This window comes from Hypanus sabinus, chromosome 9, assembly GCF_030144855.1.
Source record: "Hypanus sabinus isolate sHypSab1 chromosome 9, sHypSab1.hap1, whole genome shotgun sequence".
In the NCBI taxonomy this organism is placed as follows: Eukaryota; Metazoa; Chordata; class Chondrichthyes; order Myliobatiformes; family Dasyatidae; genus Hypanus; species Hypanus sabinus.
This window is the reverse complement of record NC_082714.1, coordinates 80,967,625-80,991,263: the sequence shown is the minus strand read 5'-3', so window position 1 is coordinate 80,991,263 and position 23,639 is coordinate 80,967,625. Positions and strand designations below refer to the sequence as shown.

Sequence of the window (23,639 nt, the reverse complement as noted above, 5' to 3'; positions counted from 1 at the left end):
TACACAGATAGGAAAGGTTCAGAGGGATACGGACAGGTACACGGATAGGAAAGGTTCAGAGGGATACGGACAGGTACACGGATAGGAAAGGTTTAGAGGGATACGGACAGGTACACGGATAGGAAAGGTTCAGAGGGATACGGACAGGTACACGGATAGGAAAGGTTTAGAGAGATACGGACAGGTACACGGTTAGGAAAGGTTAAGAGGGATACGGACAGGTACACGGATAGGAAAGGTTCAGAGAGATACGGACAGGTACACGGATAGGAAAGGTTCAGAGGGATACGGACAGGTACACGGATAGGAAAGGTTCAGAGGGATACGGACAGGTACACAGATAGGAAAGGTTCAGAGGGATACGGACAGGTACACGGATAGGAAAGGTTCAGAGGGATACGGACAGGTACACGGATAGGAAAGGTTCAGAGGGATACGGACAGGTACACGGATAGGAAAGGTTCAGAGGGATACGGACAGGTACACGGTTAGGAAAGGTTTAGAGGGATACGGACAGGTACACGGATAGGAAAGGTTTAGAGGGATACGGACAGGTACACGGTTAGGAAAGGTTTAGAGGGATACGGACAGGTACACGGATAGGAAAGGTTTAGAGGGATACGGACAGGTACACGGTTAGGAAAGGTTCAGAGGGATACGGACAGGTACACGGATAGGAAAGGTTCAGAGGGATGGCCAAATATAGGCATGTGGGACTGGCTTAGTTGGGAATCTCGATCAATGTGGATCATTAGGCTGAAGAGGCTTTTCTGTGCTGTGTGACTCCATGAGATGATAGAGTGGGCCACAGGGAATATTTTTGAAGGATATGGGTTTAACAGCTACCTACCCTTCTCCCTCAGAATTGAGACAGTGGAGGACATGATCAAGATGGGGGTTTATGTCAACGACCTCAACCTTCATGACTCCAGCCGGGAACTAATCCTTGCTGGGACACAGCAATCTGCCGAACTTCAGCTTGCTCTGGACCAGGTGAGTCACGGCAGAAGGAAACCGTTGTCACTGTGTAAATCTCTGGTCAGGCTCCACTGAGAGTACTGTGTGCGTTTCTGGTCCCCCCTAACAGAAGGACGTGGAGAGTTTCACCAGGCTGCTGCCTGGATTAGAGGGTTTGAGCTATAAAGGAAGGTTGGACAAACTTGGTTTGTTTTCTCTGCAGCGACGGGGAAGTGGGGAGACCTGAGAGCAAAGATAGAGCTGACAGTGCAGAATCATTTTTTCAGGGGGAAAAAATAGCTAATACCAGAGGGCATAGATTTAAGGTGAGAGTGGGGAGTGAGAGGAGAGCTAGTTTAACCTGGCATCATGGTCGGTAGCAATATGGTGGGCCAGAGGAACTGTCCCTGAGCTGGACTGTCCTATATTCTTTGTTCTATGTTAAGAACGAGTCTTCAGGAAAACCAGTTCTCATATAATCAGTCCGGAGCTAAGAGGGTAACTTTATAAATAGTGATATCTTGAGGGCACTGACTCAGATCAGGAAACTGGTGAAGAGATATGGCCTGCAGTCAGGAATAATACTCCGGATGTGGGAGAGGCTCAGTAGGATAGCCAGCATCCACGGAGAGGAATAAACAGTCGACAGAGACCCTTCATTGGGACTAAATACGTAGAGGGGAGATGGTCATAAACACAAGAGATTCTGCAGATGTGGGAAATCTTGAGCAACACTCAGCAAGACAGGCATTCCGTTTTTTCCGTGGAGAGGAATAAACAGTCAACTGGGGGTTGGGGGAGTTGCAGAAGCAAGAATAAGAAGGTAAGGGAGGGGAGGAGTATGAATCGATCAGTGATAACTGCCCCCTTCCTTTCCAGTCCCGATGAAGGGTTTTGGCCCAAAACATTGACTGTTTATTCCCCTCTGTAGACGCTGCCTGACCTGCTGAGTTCCTCCAGCATTTTGTGAGGGGGTGGCAGTCGGTATAAAGAGATGAGTGGAAAGGGGCGGGAGGTGATGGGGGGGATCCAGGAGAGGAGGGTTGATAGGCAGATGGAGGAGGAGTGAATGGGGACAGTGACAGAGGCAAGCGGGGGACAGAGGCATGGTGATGGGAGCTTTGACTCAGAAACTTGCACGAGGGCCCTTCCAGCCCAAAGAATCTGCGCCACCAAGTTATTTGTGACCAATTAACCCAAGCCTTTGGAATGTGGGAGGTGACTGGAGGGCCCGGAGGGAGCCCACACGGTCATGGGGAGGACCTCTTACCGGCAGTGGCGGACATTGAGCCTGGGTCGCTGGTGCTGTAGTAGTGTTACCATCACAACCCCTCCCCTGGGCTGGGACGGGTATGGCAGGAACCAGTGGATCAGAAGGGCAGGTGGAGTTGGGGGGGGGGGGGGGGGGCGGTGATCTGAAGCTGGAGAATTCAGTGCTCAAGTCACTGGGCTGCAGACACCCCTTCCGAGTGTCAGAAATGGTGAGCATCCCTAATTCCAGGATCTCAGTTTGTTTTAGAGTACAAACAATCCTACAAATGCCAAGTAAACTAAAAGAGCTGAGAAATGCTGCTAAGACAAAGGAATAAAAGGCTGATCTTTTGAAAAATAAATCACTTTTCTAGATGAGAGGAATTCCTTGGATAGAGATGAATTAGTTAAGAGGCAACATAATTAAAACAGTTACATCACGTGGGTCATGTGCTAATACTCAGCCAATGGAAAAAAAGCAAGATGATAAAGGATTCTAACCTCATTTCCTCTGACCGTACTGTTCCGCTCTCTCTCCGCACTAATCCCGACTTCCCATCCAACCTGCAGATCAGAGACGTTGTAGTCTGGTGGAGGCCAGGCAACAACTGTCAGACACCCCTTCTTACCTGCCCCTCAAACAGGACCTCACCAGGCCATCGTCTCCTGCACCATCACAGACCTTATTAACTCTGGGGTTTCCCATCCACCGCCACCAACCTCATCGTTCCCACACCCTGCACTTCCCATTTCTACCTCCTATCCAAAATCCACAAACCCACTTGTCCAGGTAGGCCCATTGTTTCTGCTTGTTCCTGCCTTACCGAATTTATATCTGTATACCCCCCCATCCAAAATCCACAAACCCACTTGTCCAGGTAGGCCCATTGTTTCTGCTTGTTCCTGCCTTACCGAGTTTATATCTGTATACCCCCCCATCCAAAATCCACAAACCCACTTGTCCAGGTAGGCCCATTGTTTCTGCTTGTTCCTGCCCCACTGAACTGCTTACCTCGACTCTGTTTTATTCCTCCCCCTGCCCACCCCTCAGTTCAGTCCCTATACAACTCCATCCCTCATCATGAGGGCCCTAAAGCTCTTTCTGGACCAGACCCAACCAGTTCCCCTCCACCACCACTCTCCTCCATCTGGTAAAACTTGTTCTCACTCTCAATAATTTCTCCTTTGGCTCCCCCCACTTCCTTCAAACAAAAGGTGCGGCCATGGGCACTCACCTGGGTCCCAGCTATGGCTGCCTGTTTGTCAGCTACGTGGAGCAGTCTGTGTTCCAAGCCTAGACTGCCAGCTCTTCCTCTGCTACATTGGTGCTGCTTCCTGCGCCCTTCGACTTTCACCCTGTCCTCAAACTTACTTCGTCCACTTCTCGCACCTCCCTCTTCTTTCTTGATCTCTCTGACTCCATCTCTGGAGACAATCTATCTACTGATATCTTTTACTGATTCTCATAACTACCTGGACCATACCTCTTCCCACCCCGTCGCTTGTAAAAACACCATTCCCTTCTCTCAACTCCTCCGTCTCAGCCACATCTGCTCTCAGGATGAGGCTTTTCACTCAGGAACTACTGAGATGTCATTTTTCTTCAAAGAAAGGGGCTTCCCTTCTTCCGCCATCAATGCTGTCCTCACCCACTTCTCTTCCATTTTGCGTATATCTGCCCTCACCCCTTCCTCCCACCACCCTACCAGCAATAGGGTTCCTCTTGTCCTCACCTACCACCCCAGCAGCCTCCACGTCCAGCACATAATTCTCCAGAGCTTCCGCCGTCTCTAATGGGATCTCACCACCAAGCACATCTTTCCCTTCCCCCCCGCCACTTCCTGCTTTCTGCAGGGATTTCTCCCTACGCGACTCTCTTGTCCATTTGTCCCTCCCCACTGATCTCCCTCCTGGCACTTACCCTTGCCCCTACACCTCCTCCCTCCTTACCATAGAAGGCACCAAACAGACCTTCCAGGTGAGGTGACACTCAGCTGCGAGTCTGTTGGGGTCACCTACTGTATACTGGGTCCTGTACATTGGTGAGGCTGATGCAGATGGGGAGACCACTTCGACGAACACCTGCGCTTCACCTGCCAGAAAAAAGCGGGATCTCCTGGTGGCCATCCACTTTAATTCTACTTCCCAATCCCATTCCAATATGTCAGTCCTTGGCCTCCTTTACCGCAGCAAGGAGGCCACACTCGGATTGAAGGAGCGCCACCTTAACTTCTATTACGGTAGCCTCCAACATGATGACATGAACATCGATTTCTCGAACTTCAGGCTCCCCCTCCAATCCTTCTCCTTCACCATTCCTGTTTCCCTCTCTTACTTTATCTCCTTACCTGCCCATCACCTCCCCCTTCCCTTTCTTCCAGGGTCTTCTACCCTCTCCTATCAGACTCCCCCTTTTCCAGCCCTTTATCTCTCTCACCAATCAACTTCCCAGCTCTTTACTTCACCCCTCCCCCTCTCTGTGTCACCTATCACCTGCCGCCCTGTACTTTTCTCTCCCCTTCTTACTCCGACTCCTCTGCCCTTCCTTTCCGGTCTCGGCCCGAATCATCAGCGGTTTGCACTCTGCCTGACCTGCTGAGCTCCTTCGGCATTTTGTGTGGGTTGCTTTGGATTTCCAGTATCTGCAGATTTTCTTGTGAAGGTGATAAACCGTTAGTTAGCTGCTATACCACTTTCTGCCTGAAGGTGTGAAAAACACATAGAGTTTGTATAAAAAGTACAACCCTTATAAGAAGTATAAGGAAACAGTGGTTTCCAACAGCACATTCTCCCCGCTGCCTCTCAGCGCTTTCGTTTCGTATGGGTTAGGGTTAGTGAGCTGTGGGCGTGCTATACTGATGCCAGAAGCTGTCCCCAGCACAACCCTCACACTGAGTTGGTCATTGATGCATTTCAAAGTGTGTGTCAGTGGTTCAAAGGCACGAGAGAGGAGTGAGGATGACATGAACATCTCCAAAAGCTCCAGACAGTATTAACAAGTTTAGAAGATCGGGGATTCAGAGCATAGCACAGCAAGTATGAATTCTTTAAACACTCACTGTGGTCACACCATTGACACACAACTGTGCTGAGAAAATTCAAGCAGTGGCAGATGCCCCAAGGCCAAAGGACATGTCACATGGGTCCTTTCAGGATTTCTCAATTACCATAACAGATTCCTGCCAAACCTAGCTACTGTGCTCCACCCTTTCAACTCATTCCTTGCAGATCAGGAAGAAATGGACAAAGCACTGTGAGATGGCTTTCCAAACATCAAAGGAAATGGTGACATCAGACACTGTGCTCACACATTGTGATCCACATTGTCCTGTGACACCTCAGCTTACGGTCAAGGTGCAGCCACGAGTGATGAACGTGAAAGTCCCACAGCCTTTGTATCATGCTCCCTTACTGCTGCAGAGAAAAATTACACACAGATTGACAGAGAGGCACGGAGTGTGGTTTGGGGTGTAAAACATTTCCACCAGAACCTGTATGGGAGAGAGTTTACCCTCATTACTGATCATCAACCGCTAGCGTCCATTTTTAACCCATGGAAGGGCGTTCCACTGACAGCAGCAGCACTGCTTCTTGGAGGATCGAATTCAAGAGGATGACTAATTTTGGAAATCCTGCTGGATTCTTTTGTTTACCCCTGGAAAAAGAAATATCTGAGAAATTTACAAAGTGGACCCAGCTGAGAGCTACCTACAGACGGAGATGGAAGAAAAGTCCGAAGTTTTTCTCACCATAAACACTCACCCACAGGAGCAATGAAGCATTACCCTTCCCCTCCACCCCACTTGTCCCAGTCTCCTGAACGCAAACCGAAAGTCTCTCTATTGCGGCAGCAATGATCCAGAAAAGACCCCACAATGTCTCGGGTCTACATGACAACCCAAAATGTGCAACAGAAATTCCAGTTCCCCCTTTTTTTAACCACATCATAACAGTTAGCCTGAAGTCAGTGGTTGGGAAGATGGAAGGTGTTGGAGTCAATTGTTAAGGATGAGGTTTAGGGGCACAGGATAAAATAGGGTGAAGTCAGCCTGGTTCCCTTGTCTGACAAATCTGCTGGAATTCTTAAGAAAATTGAATATCCCGAGATTAACAACAGAAGATAGTTTACTTCTAGATGCATCTATTATGGAAACCGAAATAAAAGAGGTTATTTTTTCAATGAATTCAAGTAAAGCCCCTGGTCCGGATGGTTATACTGTGGAATTTTTAAAATCCTTTTCTTCTATACTCTCTCCTTGGCTTTGTAAAATTTTTAAAGATGCGTTAACTGTAGGTAAATTACCACAATCTTTTTATGATGCCTCCATTTCTCCAATTCTTAAAAAAGATAAAGACCCCACTGAATGTGCATCCTATCGGCCTATATCCTTGGTGAATATGGATTCTAAGATTTTTACTAAAATCTTGGCCACTAGATTAGAAAATATATTACTTCAAATTATCTCTGAAGACCAGAGCGGATTTATTAAAAATCGTTATTCATCTTTTAACATTAGAAAATTAATTAATATAATTTATACTCCTTCATCTAAAATACCAGAATGTGTCATTTCCTTAGATGCTGAAAAAACATTTGATAGAGTTGAATGGCCATATTTATTTAATACATTGCAGAATTTTAATTTTAGTCTGAAATTTATATCATGGATTAAATTAATATATTATAAACCTTTGGCTTCGGTTCTTACGAATAATCAGAGATCTCTTTTTTTCAGTTATCCCGTGATACGAGGCAAGGCTGTCCTTTAAGTCCTCTATTATTTGACATTGTTCTGGAACCTTCAGCCATTGCCATTCATGAATCACCTAATATTTTTGGTATTACTCGTGGGGAAGGGACTTATAAGCTATCATTATATGCTGATGATTTGTTACTATACATATCTGACCCTGACAGATCTATTCCTGCTATTTCGTCCTTGCTTGCTCAGTTTAGTAGCTTTTCTGGTTACAAACTGAACTTTAATAAGAGTGAATTATTTCCATTAAATATGCAAGTTCCAATTTATAAACATTTACCATTTAAAGTTGTCACAGATCATTTTACTTATTTGGGTATTAAAATTACCAAGAAACATAAGGATTTATTTAAAGTTAATTTTTTTTTTAACCTTTAATTGACCAAATCAAGCAACTTGTTACTTGGTCCCCATTATCTTTGTCATTGGTTGGTCGAATTGATGCTATTAAGATGATAGTATTACCCAAATTTTTATATTTATTTCAAGCATTACCAATTTTTATTCCTAAATCTTTTTTTGATATTATTGACTCCAAGGTAACCTCGTATGTGTGGCAGAATAAAAATCCTAGATTAAGTAAAAAATATTTACAGAAGCCTGAGAAGGAGGGTGGTTTGGCTTTGCCAAACCTGAGATTTTACTATTGGGCAGTTAATATTCGATATTTAATATTTTGGACACAAGAATCGATTATAGCACCTTGCCCACAATGGGTAAATTTGGAATGTAAATCTACAAGATTTTTCATTATTCTCTATTTTAGGATCTTCGCTTCCTTTTGCTTTATCTAAATTGAATAAACAAATAACTAATCCTATAGTTAAACATACATTATGAATATGGTTTCAATTTCGTAAATTCTTTGGCTTGAATAAATTTATCTTATCAAGCCCTATTATATCTAACTATTTTTTCAGCCCTCTTTTATAGATCAAGCCTTTGTATTACGGAAAAAAAAAGGTACAACATGTTTTTGTAATCTATTTTTAGATAACAGTTTTATGTCCTTTGAACAGCTATCTAATAAATATAATTTGTCTAAAACTCATTTTTTCAGATATTTGCAAGTTAGAAATTTCTTGAATAATATGTTACAGTTTTTTCTGAAATTATGTCCAATGGACATTACGGAAAATTTTTTGGCTCTGAATCCTTGCCAGAAGGGTTTAGTAGACATCATTTATAATATGATCATGAAAATACAGCCAGAAGTATCAGAACAAATTAAGAAGGAATGGGGAAAAAGAACTTTTTGTCTTATACCCACTGAGCAGTGGGAGAAAATTTTACAATTAGTCGATTCTTCTTCTATTTGTGCTAAACATGCCTTAATACAACTCAAGGTTGTACACAGGGCTCACATGTCCAAGGATAAACTTGCTCAATTTTATTCTTATGTTAATCCAACCTGTGACAGATGTCATTCCGAAGTCGCTTCATTGACCCACATGTTTTGGTCTTGCCCCTGCTTGCAAAATTATTGTAAAGGTATTATTTCAACAGTTCTGAATATTAAATTGCAACCACATCCTATTACTGCAATTTTCTGTTCACCAATGGTGGATAACAGTTGTTTATCCCCCTCAGCCCAGCGGATGATTGCATTTGTTACATTAATGGCTAGATCTATTTTATTGAACTGCAAAGAAATTAATCCTCCAACTACATTTCAGTGGTTTTCTCAACCTATTTCTTGTTTGAGTTTAGAAAAAATTAGAAGTTTTAGAAGTTAGAAGTTAAAATTAGAAGTCGTCTTTGACCCTTCAGTTAAATTTGAAGAAACTTTGAGACCATTTATTCAACATTTTCATATGAGCTAAACTGACTTTTCCTAAACCTTACTTTTATTATTCCTAATTATCTGGATGGAGGCGCGGAGTTATTGACGCTGCTGTGTATATTTGACATAATGCAATGGCCCATGTTGGTTAGGTTTTTCTTTTTTTTTGGGCCGGGTTTTTTCTTATTTACTCCATTTTTCATAATCACTATGAGTTTGGGAGTTTATTATATATGGATTATCATCTATTTGTATTTATACTTTAAACTATTAATTATGTATTCTCAAACTCTCTGTATTCATGTTTCACTTATGTTTGTTTAAAATTAATAAAAAGATTTAAAAAGAAAGAAAGGAATTCTTTGAGGAAGGAAAGAGAGGGGAGGGACAAAGGAGAGTCAATGGATGTTATTTACTTGGATTTTCAGAAGACCTTTGACAAGGAGAGCATGGATAAAAGACTGGCTGGTTGGCAGGAGGCAAAGAGTCACAATAAAGGAGGCCTATTCTGATTGGCTGGCAGTGACTTGTGGTGTGGGCCATGGAGAATGGGTCAAGGACAGTGGAAACAGACAAGCCAACTGTGCCATGAGGTTGAAGGAGATGGAGGCTGCCATTTTTGTGAAGCTGCTCTACGTCCTCCATTTTGTGAACCGAAGTTGCTTGTCTTAATTAATGTTTTAAAGTAAACACAATGATGCTCCAGGTAATCTGCTGGAGCAGAGGTCATCGCCAAATAAAAGGTTATTTATGAGCCATCCTTTGGTTGGATATAACATGTGACTGTCGGAGTCTGTGTGCACCCTGAGTAGTTTGAGCTGGTTGCTGGTTTGGTAACTGATTGAAGACAATGAGTCATAAATTGTCAGTTGTCAGTTGTGGAAGAAGGGCAAGAAATGGACGCGGGCTCGGACCAGAACCAATAGGAAGGTGATATGTGTCAGTCAGGTGACCTGTAGCCAATAACACTGAACTAGTAAGGAATGAATATAGGTTTTTGGATACAGCACAGCGATCTCTCTAGAGACCCGCCATCAGAAGGAAGAACCCCCATGCCAGGAGCTGGGAGTAGAAAGGATCGATCATCTGGCCAACGGAGAGCCCCCATTTCGGTGTTATAAATTGGACAAGTGGCCTGAGTGAGTATTGGTACAATGGGAACAGTGGAATTCACGTTCTAAGCTGTTGGCAGCCTGGGGTTACGTTGTTGTTTGTGCAGAGATAATAAAGTATGAGCTTTGATTAATTGAGTTGTGGAGTGAATTTCCCAGCCTAGTTCAGTTGACGAGTGTCCAGCAGTGGTGTCCCACAGGGGCTGGTATCTTCACATTATATGTCAGTGACTGGGATGACAGAACTGATGGCTTTGTGGCCATGATTGCAGGTGATACAAAGATAGGTGGAGGGGCAGGCAGTGTTGAGAAAGCAGGGAGTCCGCAGATGGACTTGGACAGAATGGGAGAATAGACAAAGAAGCAGCGGGTTGAATATAATGTAGGGAAGTGCATGGTCATGTACTTTGGTAGAAGAAATGAAGATGTGGACTATTTTCTAAACGGGAAGAAAATTCAAAGGTGCAAAGAGACTTGAATCTTTGTACAGGATTTCCTAAAGGTTAACTTGCAGGTAGAGGTGGTAGTGAGGAAGGCAGATGCAGTGTTAGCTTTCATTTCCAGAGGACTAGAATATGAAAGCAACGATGCGTTGCTGAGACTTCGTAAGGCATCGGTCAGACCACACTTGGGGTATTGGGAGCAGTTTTGAGCCCCTAATCTAAGAAAAGTTGTGTGGGTATTGGAGAGGGCCACAGGAGGTTCAGAAGAATGATTCTGGGAATGAAAGGGTTAACATATGAAGAGCATTTGATGGTTCTGCGCCTGTACTCACTGGAATTTAGAAGTATGACGGGGTATCTCATTGAAACCTACTGAATATTGAAAGGCCGAGCTTGAGTGGAAGTGGAGAGGATGTGGGTGAGTCTAGGACCGGACTAGAAGGATGCCCCTTTAGAATAGAAATGAGGAGGAATATCTTCAGCCAGAGGGAAGTGAATCTGTGCAAGTCATTGCCACAGACGCTGTGGAAGCCAAGTCAATGGGTATATTTAAAGCAGAGGTTGACAGGTTGTTGGTTAGTCAGGGTGTCAGAGATTACAGGGAGAAGGCAAGAGAATGGGGTTGAGAGGGGTAATAAATCAGCCATGAGAGACTCGATGGACCAAATGACCGAAAGCTGCTCATGCGTCCTATGGTCTCACGTAAGAAATAAAGCTAATCCTTACGCATGGAACCGTACATTTTACACAGTATTATTGCACCCAGCGCAAACCCTGGCACCCCGACCACCCTCAGGCCCCTCTAAATCTTCCACCTCTCACCTTTAGAACTCTTTACCCTGGGGAGAAAGAGTGTGACCACCCACCTTAACGTGATATTATAAACCAGAACTTCACACAGTACTTCAACTTCCTGTACGGCTGGGGCGCCATGGAGGCATATAGCGGTCCACGTGACGCTTGGGGCGTCCGAGTTCAATCCCGATGCCGTCTCTGGGAAGTTTGAATGTGAGGGTTTCCTCCGGGTGCTCCGGTTTCCTTCACTGGTCATTATAAATTGTCTAGGGGTGGCACAGCTCGTTGGGCTTGTCCGTGTTTTAAAACTAAATAAATAAATAAACACCGAGCCCCAGCTCCTGTACTCTGCCCGGGCTGAATGCCTTCTTCACTGCCTTGTTTACCGGTGTCACAGCCTCCCTGGGACCACACTACCTTTCTCTCTTCTACAAAGACCCCCGTCTAAGTCCTATGCTGGTTTACCTTACCAAAATGCAACAACTTCCCATTTGGCCGAGTTGAACCGCGGCACGGCCAAGTGAAACGCTTTACAGCGCCGGTGACCCGGGTTCAATTCCCGCCACAGTCTGTAAGGAGTTTGTATGTTCTCCCCATTACCACATGGGTTTTGCTCGGACTGTTCCAGTTTCCTCCCACAGTCCAAAGACCCAGGGGTCAGCAGGGTATTTGGCTACATGGGGTAATTGGGTGGCATATGTTCATCGGGCATTCCAGGCCTGTAACCATGATGTACAGAACTATGCAAGAGTCTTAGCAGTTTTATTTGGTATAATCCCTCACTATATTCATGGTATTTCTCCATCAGACCAACATGCAATTGCATTTGTTACATTGTTGGCCAGAAGGGCTATTTTGTTGAAATGGAAAGATGCTTCTGCTCCTACTTTGATACAATGGTTCTCTCAGGTGACGTTATGTCTCAGTTTGGAGGAAATCAGAAGTGGAACTTTTGATCCTCGATTTGATTTTGAGAAAAGGTGGGGTTCATTCGCCCGCTACTATCATCTGATTTGAGTTAATTAATATGGTTTCCTTCCGATTTTTCTTTGAGTGGATTTGAGTTGGTGGACTGATGATTTTTTAATGGAAGCTCGTATGATGTCTAGCTCCGGGGTTGTGCTCCCAATGGGCTTTTTTAGTTAGTAGGGGTTCTGTTTTTTTCTTCTTTTTCTTTCAAAAAATATTTTTAACACTTTACTTTTTATTATCATTGATACATTGCTTAGCTTTGTTAATCCGTTATTTGCTAATTTAATTCCTTATTGCACATATTGACTTAATGTATTTTTTTATCTTCAATAATAATTAATAAAAAGATTTTAAATGAGGAGTCTTAGGCAACTATATACAGCTAGAATGTCGAAGACTTTTGTACGGTACTGTATGTTGTTGATGGTGGGTAGGCTGGTGTCATTGAGGTCAGTGTAGGCGTCCGTTAGTCTCCAGAGACCATGGATTTGTGCCTTGGAAAGTTTCCAGGGCGCAAGCCTGGGCAAGATTTTTTTTTAATGAAAGACTGGCAGTTGCCTATGCTGGGAGTCTCCCCTCTCCACGCCACCGATGTTGTCCAAGGGAAGGGCATTAGGACCCAAGCAGCTTGGCACCGGTGTCGTCTCAGAGCAATGTGTGGTTAAGTGTCTTGTTCAAGCACACAACACATTGCCTCAGCTGAGGCTCGAACCAGTGACCTTCAGATCACTAGACCAACGCCTCAACCACTTGGACACATGCCAACAATGTCAGTACGCCATCTCTAAATAAATAAAATAGAATAAATTCCATTAGCCACCTTCATCACAGTGATTGAGATTCTGTTACAACCCTGATCAGAATTTCTTCACTATCCACCAGACGGCCAACTTCAGCAAACTTGTTAATTGTGTGTGTGCACGCGTGTTTCTCCAGGAGCAACAGAAGTACGCCCAGCTCCAGGAGATCATCAAGAAGCTGGATGAGGAGAAAAAGCGAGGAGATTCCCTTCTCTACGCCATGATCCCCAAGGCTGTGGCCGATCGCCTCAGGAAGGGTGTAACGGCCCTCGAAACCTGTCAGGTATGCAGCCTCCCCCCCTCCTCTATCCTCCCCTTCTCCTTGAAGGAGGTTTTGAGCCTGTAGGCCCACCCCCCCCCAGCTATTGGTCCCGCTCCCCTCTGCCCCAAACTTTGGTAGCGCACCGTGTGGCTCCGACGTTATCCCTAGCCAGCAGGGGAGCAGAGGGAGCAGACCAAACCACCAGCACGACTGTTTGCAGAGTAAGTTCCCATTGTACACAGGCTACCTGAGTGGTGGGAGGGCTTATCTACCACGTGACTGTTTACATAGGAAAGTCTGACCACCAGCAATTGAGGCAGGAAACGGACACTTTTGTGTTGCGCGACTGGCGCTAATGTCACCCTCCCAGTGCACTTTGCATCTAGAAACCACCTGGAAAGCATACACAGTAACTTTCAGCAAGGATATTGCACAGGGACTGGGAGCTGGGAGATTCTCAGCACGGTGGGTGCTGGAGTGGGGTGGGGGCAATTTCCTTCCAATTTGTAACAGCCAGTGTGCACAAAAATCTTATGCTGTGCAATTTTTTTGCCCAGTGACAACAACATGTGCACACAGAATAATTTCTTCAATAAAAACAGTTCTGAAATAAGCCAGTTCTGAAATCTGCACCCAAATCATCGCAAACTCCACGGTCTGCATCAGAAAATGGGAAAGGGAATGTGATTGTGTACGATGGTGAAATATACTTAACATGCCAGCGAGGTAGAGGGTGACAACCTTTTGTTCACAGATTGAATTCCTTTCTGTGCCAGCAGCAAAAGATATGTGCGCGCATGCCTTCGAGGGGACATTGGGTGGGGGCTGCTGGGCTGGCCGGTGCGTTGGTGCTTACCTTCAGCTGATGTGTTTGCCCTGTCTGTCTCTGACCCCACCCCTCTCCAACTGCCCCACCCCCAGGTCTTCCCTGACGTAACCATCCTCTTCAGCGACGTGGTGAAGTTCAACGAGATCTGTATCCACATCACCCCGATGCAGGTGGTGGATATGCTGAACGAGATCTACATCGTCTTCGACACACTAAGCGAGAAGCACAATGTCTACAAGGTGCCCCACCCGTACAAAGCCCTGCTTCTCAAAGCCACACCTCTCCCCTCTGACCTCTGCCTGCATCGTCCTACAATTCCCTGACCCACCCTTTCCCTCTCCAACAAGCTCCATGCATTTCTTCTCCGACAATCTTCGCAACTATCGTCCTCCCCAATAACTGACCCACCAAGCCCCATCCTACAAGCACAGCTCTCCCGGTGAGTTCCACCTTCCACCCCCACCCACAGCACCGCTCCACCCCATCCTGAGCACACCACGGGTGAACCTGTCCTACCAAGATCCACCCTAGTATTTTGAAGCCCCGAGACAGAACCAGAACTGAAGCTCAGCCTCTCCGCAAAGCACCACGTAGCCCCAGGCCATTGCCCTAACTTGCACAGCTGAGCTGACTGCTCTTCGCCTTTCCTCCCTAAGCCACAACCCAAGGTTGACCCACCTCTGCCCCAGACAGTTGGCAAACCGAGCCCCACCCCTTTTTAAGCCCCCCTCAAAACTCGGCTTGAGCTCTGCCCTTTAGCTAGCTGTCTTCGCAGAGTCCTGACCCTCACATAGCCACACCACCAGTCTCTGTCTTGCCCCTATTCATCACAAGCCAGCCCCAAACACCGCCCAACAAGCCCCACCCCAAAACCCTACACAAGCCCCATCCAACACCCAACCCCACACTCCGCCCCAAACACCACACAATACCTCCCCAACAAACACCTCCACACCAAACACCGCACAAGACCCACCCCCATCACCTGTCAATCTCCAACCCAAAAACCCATATCAAAGGAGATCCACTTTGCAAAGTTTATGTGTATCAGGGCCACTAGGATTAAAGTCTAACTGCCCCTCTAGTGCTGGGAGGCTACAATTACAGCGTGACTGTTTACATAGCATGTTCCCCTTGCTCCCATCCATCAATGAGGTCAGGAAAGCAAAGCCCCTGTGAGGTGCACCTGGCCTTATCGACACCCTCTTGTGTGTCCTACAGGTGGAAACTATCCGGGATGCCTACATGGTGGTTGCTGGTGTCCCCAACAAAACAACGTTCCACGCCCATCACATTTGTGACATGGCAGTAGATATGCTCAGCTCAATTAACCACCTAAAGGACCCTTCCACTGGGGACAACATCCAGATTCGAGTGGGTGAGTCTTCAGAGTCAGGTCCAGGAGGCGGGGGGTGTTGGGGGTGAGGGAGAGCATATGGGTGGCAGGTTGTGGGAAAGGGGAGGGTGGTGTCTCCAAAAACAATGGCCCAACTGTCAAGTCATTCTAGTCATCCTGTGGGCAGGAGTCACGTACAAGAACGAATGGCCATTTGAAACTGGGACTTCATCATCATCATCATCCAATGAGAAGAGAGCTTTAATTTAAACCATTTGGCCATTTGGAATTCATCAAGAAATCAGCAGGGAGCTGTAAACAAACCCATTTGGCCATTGGTTGGTTGGATTTCAACTGCCATGAGTTAAGACCCACGGCCAATGGCCGTAAGCTGTAGGGGTTTTGTCAACCAATGGCCATTGACTGTTGGTGTTTGGATAACCAGTGGTTAGAGGGTTCTGCATTAAAAACCATATGCCATTGACTGCTGTAGATGTGTCAATGATAAAGAGAGAGGGCATCTACAGTGGTTCCAGCCTGGTGGGTATTCTGGACTATTGGGTGTTGTATTTTGAACTCTCTTTGATTTTGTGAGGTCACACACTATTTCCCTAAATGTTTCATTGAGCTCCACCTATTCGGAGGGAGCAGACCCTGGTCAGAATGGAAAAGCAGCATCCAGGATCCCCTACTACAAACGTGACCCAATGAATGATCAGAATATCATTCACAGCTCTCCACTCATCGTTTTACCAAATGCCAATAGCCAAATGGTTTCATTTCCAAATCTCAACACGAGTACTCACCAAATCTCAACAGCCAGTGGCCACGGACTCACAAAAGCTCAATAGCTAATGGCCAACAGCTGATCAAATCCCAAAATCCAATGACATTGGCTCATGGCATGGAATCTGGACTCCTGGCTGAGCAATAAAGCGTAGATATGTATGATTGAAAGAATTTCTGTGCTGCACCAAAAGAAGCCTATGGCCTTAGATCATCATGATTGTCCCCTCTCCTTGGTGCTAATGGGGACGTGCTGATCTTGGACAAAGAGGAAATCCTCCATCGGTGGACTGTGCACTTCGACAGTGTTACTCAACTGTAAATGATGAAGCCAGGCCCGGAAGTGACACGTCAGCTCTCTACCGGCATCAGACCCAATAGGAGGGAAGGTGGGGCAGTGCGAACAGAAAAGCTCCATCAGCCCTTCCAGCTCGCGGCAGCAAGAGCTTAAAGATGCATCCATCATTCACCTGTATAAGTGAAAGGGAAACTGACAGTCCTGATACCACAGGCAAGGTCCTTGCTGGGCCTTTTCTCAATGGCCTCACATCGCACCTCGACTGGGGATTCCCACCAGAGAGGCAGTGTGGATTCTGAAAAGAGTGTGGGATTATCCACATGGTGTTCTCTGCAACAGAAAAGTCAGGAGCAAAACACTAACAGGAGAAAATCTGGAAATGTGAGCAACACACACAAAGTGCTGGAGGAGCTCAGCAGGCCAGGCAGCATCCATGGGAAAAGTACAGTCGATGTTTCAGACCAAGACGCTGTGGCAGGACTGGGGGGGAAATGCTGAGGAGTAGATTTCCAAGGTGGGGTCGGAAAGGGGAGAAATAAACACAAGGTGATAGGCGAAACCTGAGGGGGAGGGGTGAAGTAAAGAGCTGGGAAGTCGTTGGTGAAAACGATAAAGGGCTGGAGAAGGAGGAGTCTGATACAAAAGGACAGAAGGCCATGGAAGAAAGAAAAGGGGGGAGGAGCACCAGAGGGAGGCAATGGGCAGGCAAAGACAAGGTGAGAGAGGGAACAGGGGATGAGGAATGGTGAAAGGGAGGGGGCATTACCGGAAGTTTGGTAAATCAATGTTCATGCCATCAGGTTGGAGGCTACCCAGTCAGAATACAAGGTGTAGCTCCTCCGACCTCATAATGACGGTGGAGAAGGCCATGGACTGACTTGTCAGAATGGGAAGTGGAATTAAAATGGGTGACCACTGGGAGATGTCCCACTGACATCTTCAGTACCTCCCTGAGTAGCGCCACCGTTCCAACGTGTTTCAAGGCCGCCACCATCGTCCTCGTGCCGAAGAAGTCTTCAGTATCCTGCCTAAATGACTACCATCCCGTTGTACTCACATCCATCATCATGAAGTGTTTCGAGAGGCTCGTCAAGAGACATATCAAGACCCTGCTGCCCCTCTCACTGGATCCCCTGCAGTTTGCGTACCATCCCAACCGCTCAACAGATGACGCCATTGCCACCACCCTCCACCTGGCCCTAACCCACCTGGACAAAAAAGACACGTACGTTCGGATGCTGTTCATAGACTTCAGTTCAGCATTCAACACAATCATCCCTCAGAAACTGATTGAACAGCTGAGCCTACTGGGCCTGAACACCTCCGTCTGCAACTGGATCCTAGACTTCCTGACTGAGAGACCTCAGTCAGTCTGGATCGGGAGCAGCATCTCCAACACCATCACACTGAGCACAGGGGCTCCCCAGGGCTGCGTGCTCAGTCCACTGCTGTTCACTCTGCTGACCCACGACTGTGCTGCAACACACAGCTCAAATCACATCATCAAGTTCCCCAACGACACGACTGTGGTGGGTCTCATCAGCAAGAACTAAGACTGAGCTTACAGAGAGGAGGTGCAGCGGCTAATGGACTGGTGCAGAGCCAACAACATGTCTCTTAATGTGAACAAAACAAAAGAGATGGTTGTTGACTTCAGGAGGGCATGGAGCGACCACTCCCCACTGAACATCAATGGCTCCTCAGTGGAGATCGTAAAGAGCACCAAATTTCTTGGTGTTCACCTGGCGGAGAATCTCATCTGGTCCCTCAACACCAGCTCCATAGCAAAGAAAGCCCAGCAGCGTCTCTACTTTCTGCGAAGGCTGAGGAAAGTCCATCTCCCCCCCCCCCCCCCATCCTCATCACATTCTACAGGGGTTGTATTGAGAGCATCCTGAGCAGCTGCATCACTGCCTGGTTCAGAAATTGCACCATCTCAGATCGCAGGACCCTGCAGTGGATAGTGAGGTCGGCTGAGAAGATCATCGGGGTCTCTCTTCCTGCCATCACGGACATTTACACTACACGCTGCATCCGCAAAGGAAACAGCCTTATGAAGGACCCCTCGCACCCCTCATACAAACTCTTCTCTCTCCTGCTGTTTGGGAAAAGGCACCGAAGCATTCGGGTTCTCACGACCAGACTATGTAACGGTTTCTTCCCCCAAGCTATCAGACTCCTCAACACCCAGAGCCTGGACTGACACCTTGCCCTACTGTCCTGTTTATTATTTATTGTAATGCCTGCACTGTTTTGTGTGTGTTTTTTACGTAGTTCAGTCTAGTTTTCGTACTGTGACATGTAATACCATGGTGCTGAAAAACGTTGTCTCATTTGTACTGTGCACTGTACCAGCAGTCATGGTTGAAATGACAATAAAAGTGACTTGACTTTTCCTGGTGGATGGAGTGTAGGTGCTCGGTGAAGCAGTCTCCCAATCCACGTCGGGTCTCACCACTATACAGGAGGCCACACTGGGAGCACTGGAGGCAGTATATGACTCCAATGGACTCACAGGTGAAGTGTCGCCTCACCTGGAAGAACTATTTGGGGCCCTGAATGTCATGAGGAAAGAGTTGTAGGGGCAGGTGGAGCACTTCTTCCACTCACAAGGATAAGTCCCTCCACCCCACCTTTCTGCTTTCCGCAGGGATCGCTTCCTACACGACTCCCTTCTCCATTTGTCTCTCCCCACTGTCCTCCCTCCTGACACTGACCTGTTCTTCTGCTATGTTGTCTGGTTAAGGCCTTTGACACTATAGATAGATAACTAGATAGATCTCTGGAGGTGTTGATTAGTAGATAGATAGATAGAGACGGAGAGACATGGTGTACCTCATGGGTAGACATCTTGCCATGGTGCAGCAATTCCATGATGGCATGTAAGCTAGAGTTCAGGAGAATGGGAAGGCAGCCGAGCCCTACACTGTCTCGAATGGGGTCAACCAGGGCCACATCTTGGTGCCAATACTATTCAGTCGGGTGTTTTCCACCATGTTGACTGATGCCCTCAGAGACAGCGATGCAGACATCGGCATCAGATTTCACACTGAAGGAAACTTCAACCTCAGGAAGCTACAAGTTTGTGAGAGACGCCATCAAAGGGTTCCTTTTTGCGGATGACTGCGCCCTCAATGCTGGCTCAAAGGGTGACATGCAGCATTGTGTCGACAAGTTCTCTGCTGCCTGTACCAGCTTTGGGCTTACGACCAACAGCATGAGGACTGGGGTAACGCATCGGCCAGTTCCAGGGAAATCAGATGCTGAGCGGTCAACTGTCAAAGACCAGGTTCATGTAACTTGTCAGCACACTGACCCAGAACGTGGCCATTGATGATGAAGTACATGTCAGGATTGCCAAAGCGAGCGTAGCCTCCGGTGGGCTTTATACCAACACCTGGAACCAAAGCTGAGGGTATACTTCCCACTCTGCTTTAGGCCTGTGGAACGTGGACAGTGTACCAAAGGAAACGGAAACATTTCCACACAGTGTGGATCAGAAAGCTCCTCAGCATGAAGTGGCAAGGCAGAAATCCTGCCACAGAGGTACTTACCAAGATGGGTCTGCCCAGTAACTCCACCATCCTGAACACTGGGCAGGCCACCTAGCTCGCGTGCTAGAATATTGGCTGCTTAAGAAACTGCCTTACGGCAAACTACAGGATGAAAAGCGTTCCTGTGAGGTCAAATGAGATGCTATTAAGACACCCTGAAAGCTCCGCTAAAATCTTTTGGCATCAACCCAGATATGGGAATATCATCCAGGATTAGATCAAGTGCTTCTCCCCCCACTACAGAGGTGCAGCAACACAAAGCAGAAAGGACAATTGCAGCAGAGAGACACAGGCCGGCCAGGAAAGGCTAAGACAACAACCCTGAACCCAATGTAGCTGCCATTTTTTTTTTTGTCCACTCTGCCAAAGAACTTTTCAAGTATGGATTGGTCTCTCTAGCTGTCACCTACCCACAGACCCATCCAGCCCCTACAAATCACAGATGACTAGAGTGGTTCTCATTGTTGCATGATGGATGATCAATCAATACAACACGAATTCACCAAATCCCAACAGCCAATGGCCACTGGTTCACCAAATCCCAACAGCCAATGGCCACTGGTTCACCAAATCCCAACAGCCAATGGCCACTGGCTCACCAAATCCCAACAGCCAATGGCCACTGGCTCACCAAATCCCAACAGCCAATGGCCACTGGCTCACCAAATCCCAACAGCCAATGGCCACTGGCTCACCAAATCCCAACAGCCAATGGCCACTGGTTCACCAAATCCCAACAGCCAATGGCCACTGGTTCACCAAATCCCAACAGCCAATGGCCACTGGCTCACCAAATCCCAACAGCCAATGGCCACTGGCTCACCAAATCCCAACAGCCAATGGCCACTGGTTCACCAAATCCCAACAGCCAATGGCCACTGGTTCACCAAATCCCAACAGCCAATGGCCACTGGCTCACCAAATCCCAACAGCCAATGGCCACTGGCTCACCAAATCCCAACAGCCAATGGCCACTGGTTCACCAAATCCCAACAGCCAATGGCCACTGGCTCACCAAATCCCAACAGCCAATGGCCACTGGCTCACCAAATCCCAACAGCCAATGGCCACTGGTTCACCAAATCCCAACAGCCAATGGCCACTGGCTCACCAAATCCCAACAGCCAATGGATCCACATGCAACTCTCCAGCCATTCTCCTCAAACCTGTTTTACTGTACATAAAGTAGATTTACAGTGGAGACAGTTTAGAGTGAGTTCATCAGGTTGAGAAGGAGGGGTTTTGTTTAGGAAGAAAGGTTGGGTATGTGATGGGAGGAGGGGATAGAGGTGAGGGGGAGGGATGGAGAAGAGAGGGGAGGTAGAGAGGAGATGTTATTGGAACTTCTCAACCCAGAGAACTGAATTTGATTCCAACCTCCAGCGCTAACTGTGAGAAATTTACACATTCTCCCTGTGACTGTGTAGGGTCTCCCACACCTCAACAACACGTGGGCTCAGTCGGTTAGTCGGCCACTGTTTATGCCCCCCTCTTACCCCAATGTGATGAGGGATAGAATTGGGGGTGGGGGAGGAAGATTTGAGAGAAAGTTGGGAGAATAATGGCAGATGAGTGAAAATAGGTGATCGGATTAGGAGGAAGAGGTGAGGGGAGGAGGGGACAGGGGGAGGGTTGGGGGGGTAGTACAGGGAGGAGGAGGTGCACAGTGCTGGGAGGAGAGGGGAGAGGATGGGAGGGGGATGGGGACAAGGGAGGGAGAGGAGAGGAAAGAGCGGCAGTGTACAGACAAGAGTGGTGGTGAGAGGTGTTGAGGGGGAGAAATGGGATGGGGAAAGGAGAGGGAAGATGGAGGTGGATGGGGACAGGAGAGGTGGACTGGAGGGCAGACAGAACAGGAGGGTGAGTCGTTCAGGATCTGCGACTAACAGGAACTTGTGTCCAATCCAGGGATTCACTCTGGGATGGTGGTAGCCGGTGTGGTTGGTTTGAAGATGCCACGGTATTGCCTTTTTGGAGACACAGTCAATACCGCGTCCCGGATGGAAAGTAATGGTGTGGTGAGTGAGACCTTCTGAAGACTCCTCCCAGACTCACATACACACCATTACTGTAGATCACAGTCTGGTCACACACACTCGATTCGTCATTGTCCCTCCCACAGCACAGCTCCCTCCTCACTGCCCCTCCTCTCCCCTCCTCTCTCACAGCACAACGCTCCCTCCTTATCGCTCCTTCCATAGCACGATCATCCCACCTCTTCGCCCCCTCAGCAGCACGGCACTCCTTAATCATCCCTCCCACTGTGCAGCACTCCCTCCTCAATGCCCCTCCTAGTTGCCCCTTCCACTGTGTGGTACTCTGTCCTTGTTGCCCTTCCCGCAGCACACCCAAGTGTAAGCCACACTTTCCCTCAGTCACTCCTTTCTGACAAAGTTTAACAAAATTCTCTCTCCCACTCCTCCCACCTTCTCTCTATCCCTCTCTCCCTTCCCCCGTATTCTTGCTTCTCTCTCTCTCTCCCCTTTCATTCTCCCCTCTCCTTTCTTTTGCTCTCTCCCTCCCCTCCCACTCCCTCCCCTTCCCCTCCCCCTCCCCTCCCACTCCCCTCCCCTTTCCCCTTCTCCATTCCCCTCCCCTTCTCCTCTCCCCTTCTCCCCTCCCCTTCTCCCCTCCCCTTCTCCCCTCCCCTTCTCCCCTCCTCCCCTCCCCTCCTCCCCTCCCCTTTCTCCCCTCCCCCTTCTCCCCTCCCCTTTCCCCATTCCTTCTTTTTCTCCGTCCCCACTCCCTCACCCACTCTCCACCCATAAAATCCATTTCTCCCCCTCCCTTTCTGCTTCTTCCCCTCTCTCCCCCACCCTCTCCCTCTCTCCCTCCCCTTTACCCCCACACTCTCCCTCTCTCCCCCCTCCCCCAGGGAATGCAAATCCACATCAGTCAGACCACTAAGGACCACCTGGAACACGAGCCCTACATCATCGAGGAGCGGGGTAAAATCTTCGTCAAGGTAAGCTTCCCAAGCCCGGCCCTGGTTTGCATGTTGTGTCCACAAGAGGCTGGGTGTGGAGGGTAACCCACCGAGAGTCACCCACCACAGTCCTTGCTGCCCCATACCCACCAAACCCATTTGCCACCACTGGGTCTGTCCCCTTCTCTGCCTGGTCGATTCAAGTGCTCGTTTGGATGCTTCATCAACATTGTGAGAGTCTGCCTTCACTGTTCCGTCAGATTCCAAAATCCCCTCCAACACATCACAGTCCAGCACAAGTGAAGCCCGCCCTACCATTAAGTACATTTACGTGGATCGCTATAACAAGAAAGCGGCACCCATCACCAAGGACCTCCACCCCCACCCCCAGGCCTTGCTACTCACATCGAGAAGGAGGTACAGGAGCCTCAGGTCCCACACCACCAGGTTCAGGAACAGTTATTACCCCTCAGCCATCAGGCTCCTGAACTGACTGCACTCACCCCAATTCCACAGCCTGTGGACTCACTTTCCAGGGCTTGACAGCTCGTGTTCTCAGTATTATCTTTATATTCAGTTTGTTTTCTTTTACACATTGGCTGTTTGTCAGTCTTTGTTTATGCGTTTTTTTTTTTGTAAAATTCGATTGCATTTCATTAATCCTTGGAAATGCTGCAAGAAAATGCATTTCCTAGTAGTATATGGCAACATAACACACATTGACATTACTTTGAACCACCCCTCAGTGTGTCCCAGATTCAGACCTCCCCTGAGA

The 23,639-nt window shown here is 47.5% G+C and overlaps 1 protein-coding gene across 1 annotated transcript in view; it reads left to right on the top strand.

Annotated features, from left to right (window-relative positions):
- LOC132400065 (soluble guanylate cyclase 88E-like) overlaps positions 1-23,639 on the top strand; it is a 50,583-nt gene that overhangs the window by 17,875 nt on the left and 9,069 nt on the right. The window contains exons 6-11 of the mRNA XM_059981149.1: positions 864-993; positions 13,010-13,156; positions 14,057-14,203; positions 15,186-15,342; positions 21,847-21,956; positions 22,814-22,903. Of these exons, the coding sequence (XP_059837132.1) occupies positions 864-993; positions 13,010-13,156; positions 14,057-14,203; positions 15,186-15,342; positions 21,847-21,956; positions 22,814-22,903 (781 nt within the window). The remainder of the gene's footprint in view (positions 1-863; positions 994-13,009; positions 13,157-14,056; positions 14,204-15,185; positions 15,343-21,846; positions 21,957-22,813; positions 22,904-23,639) is intronic.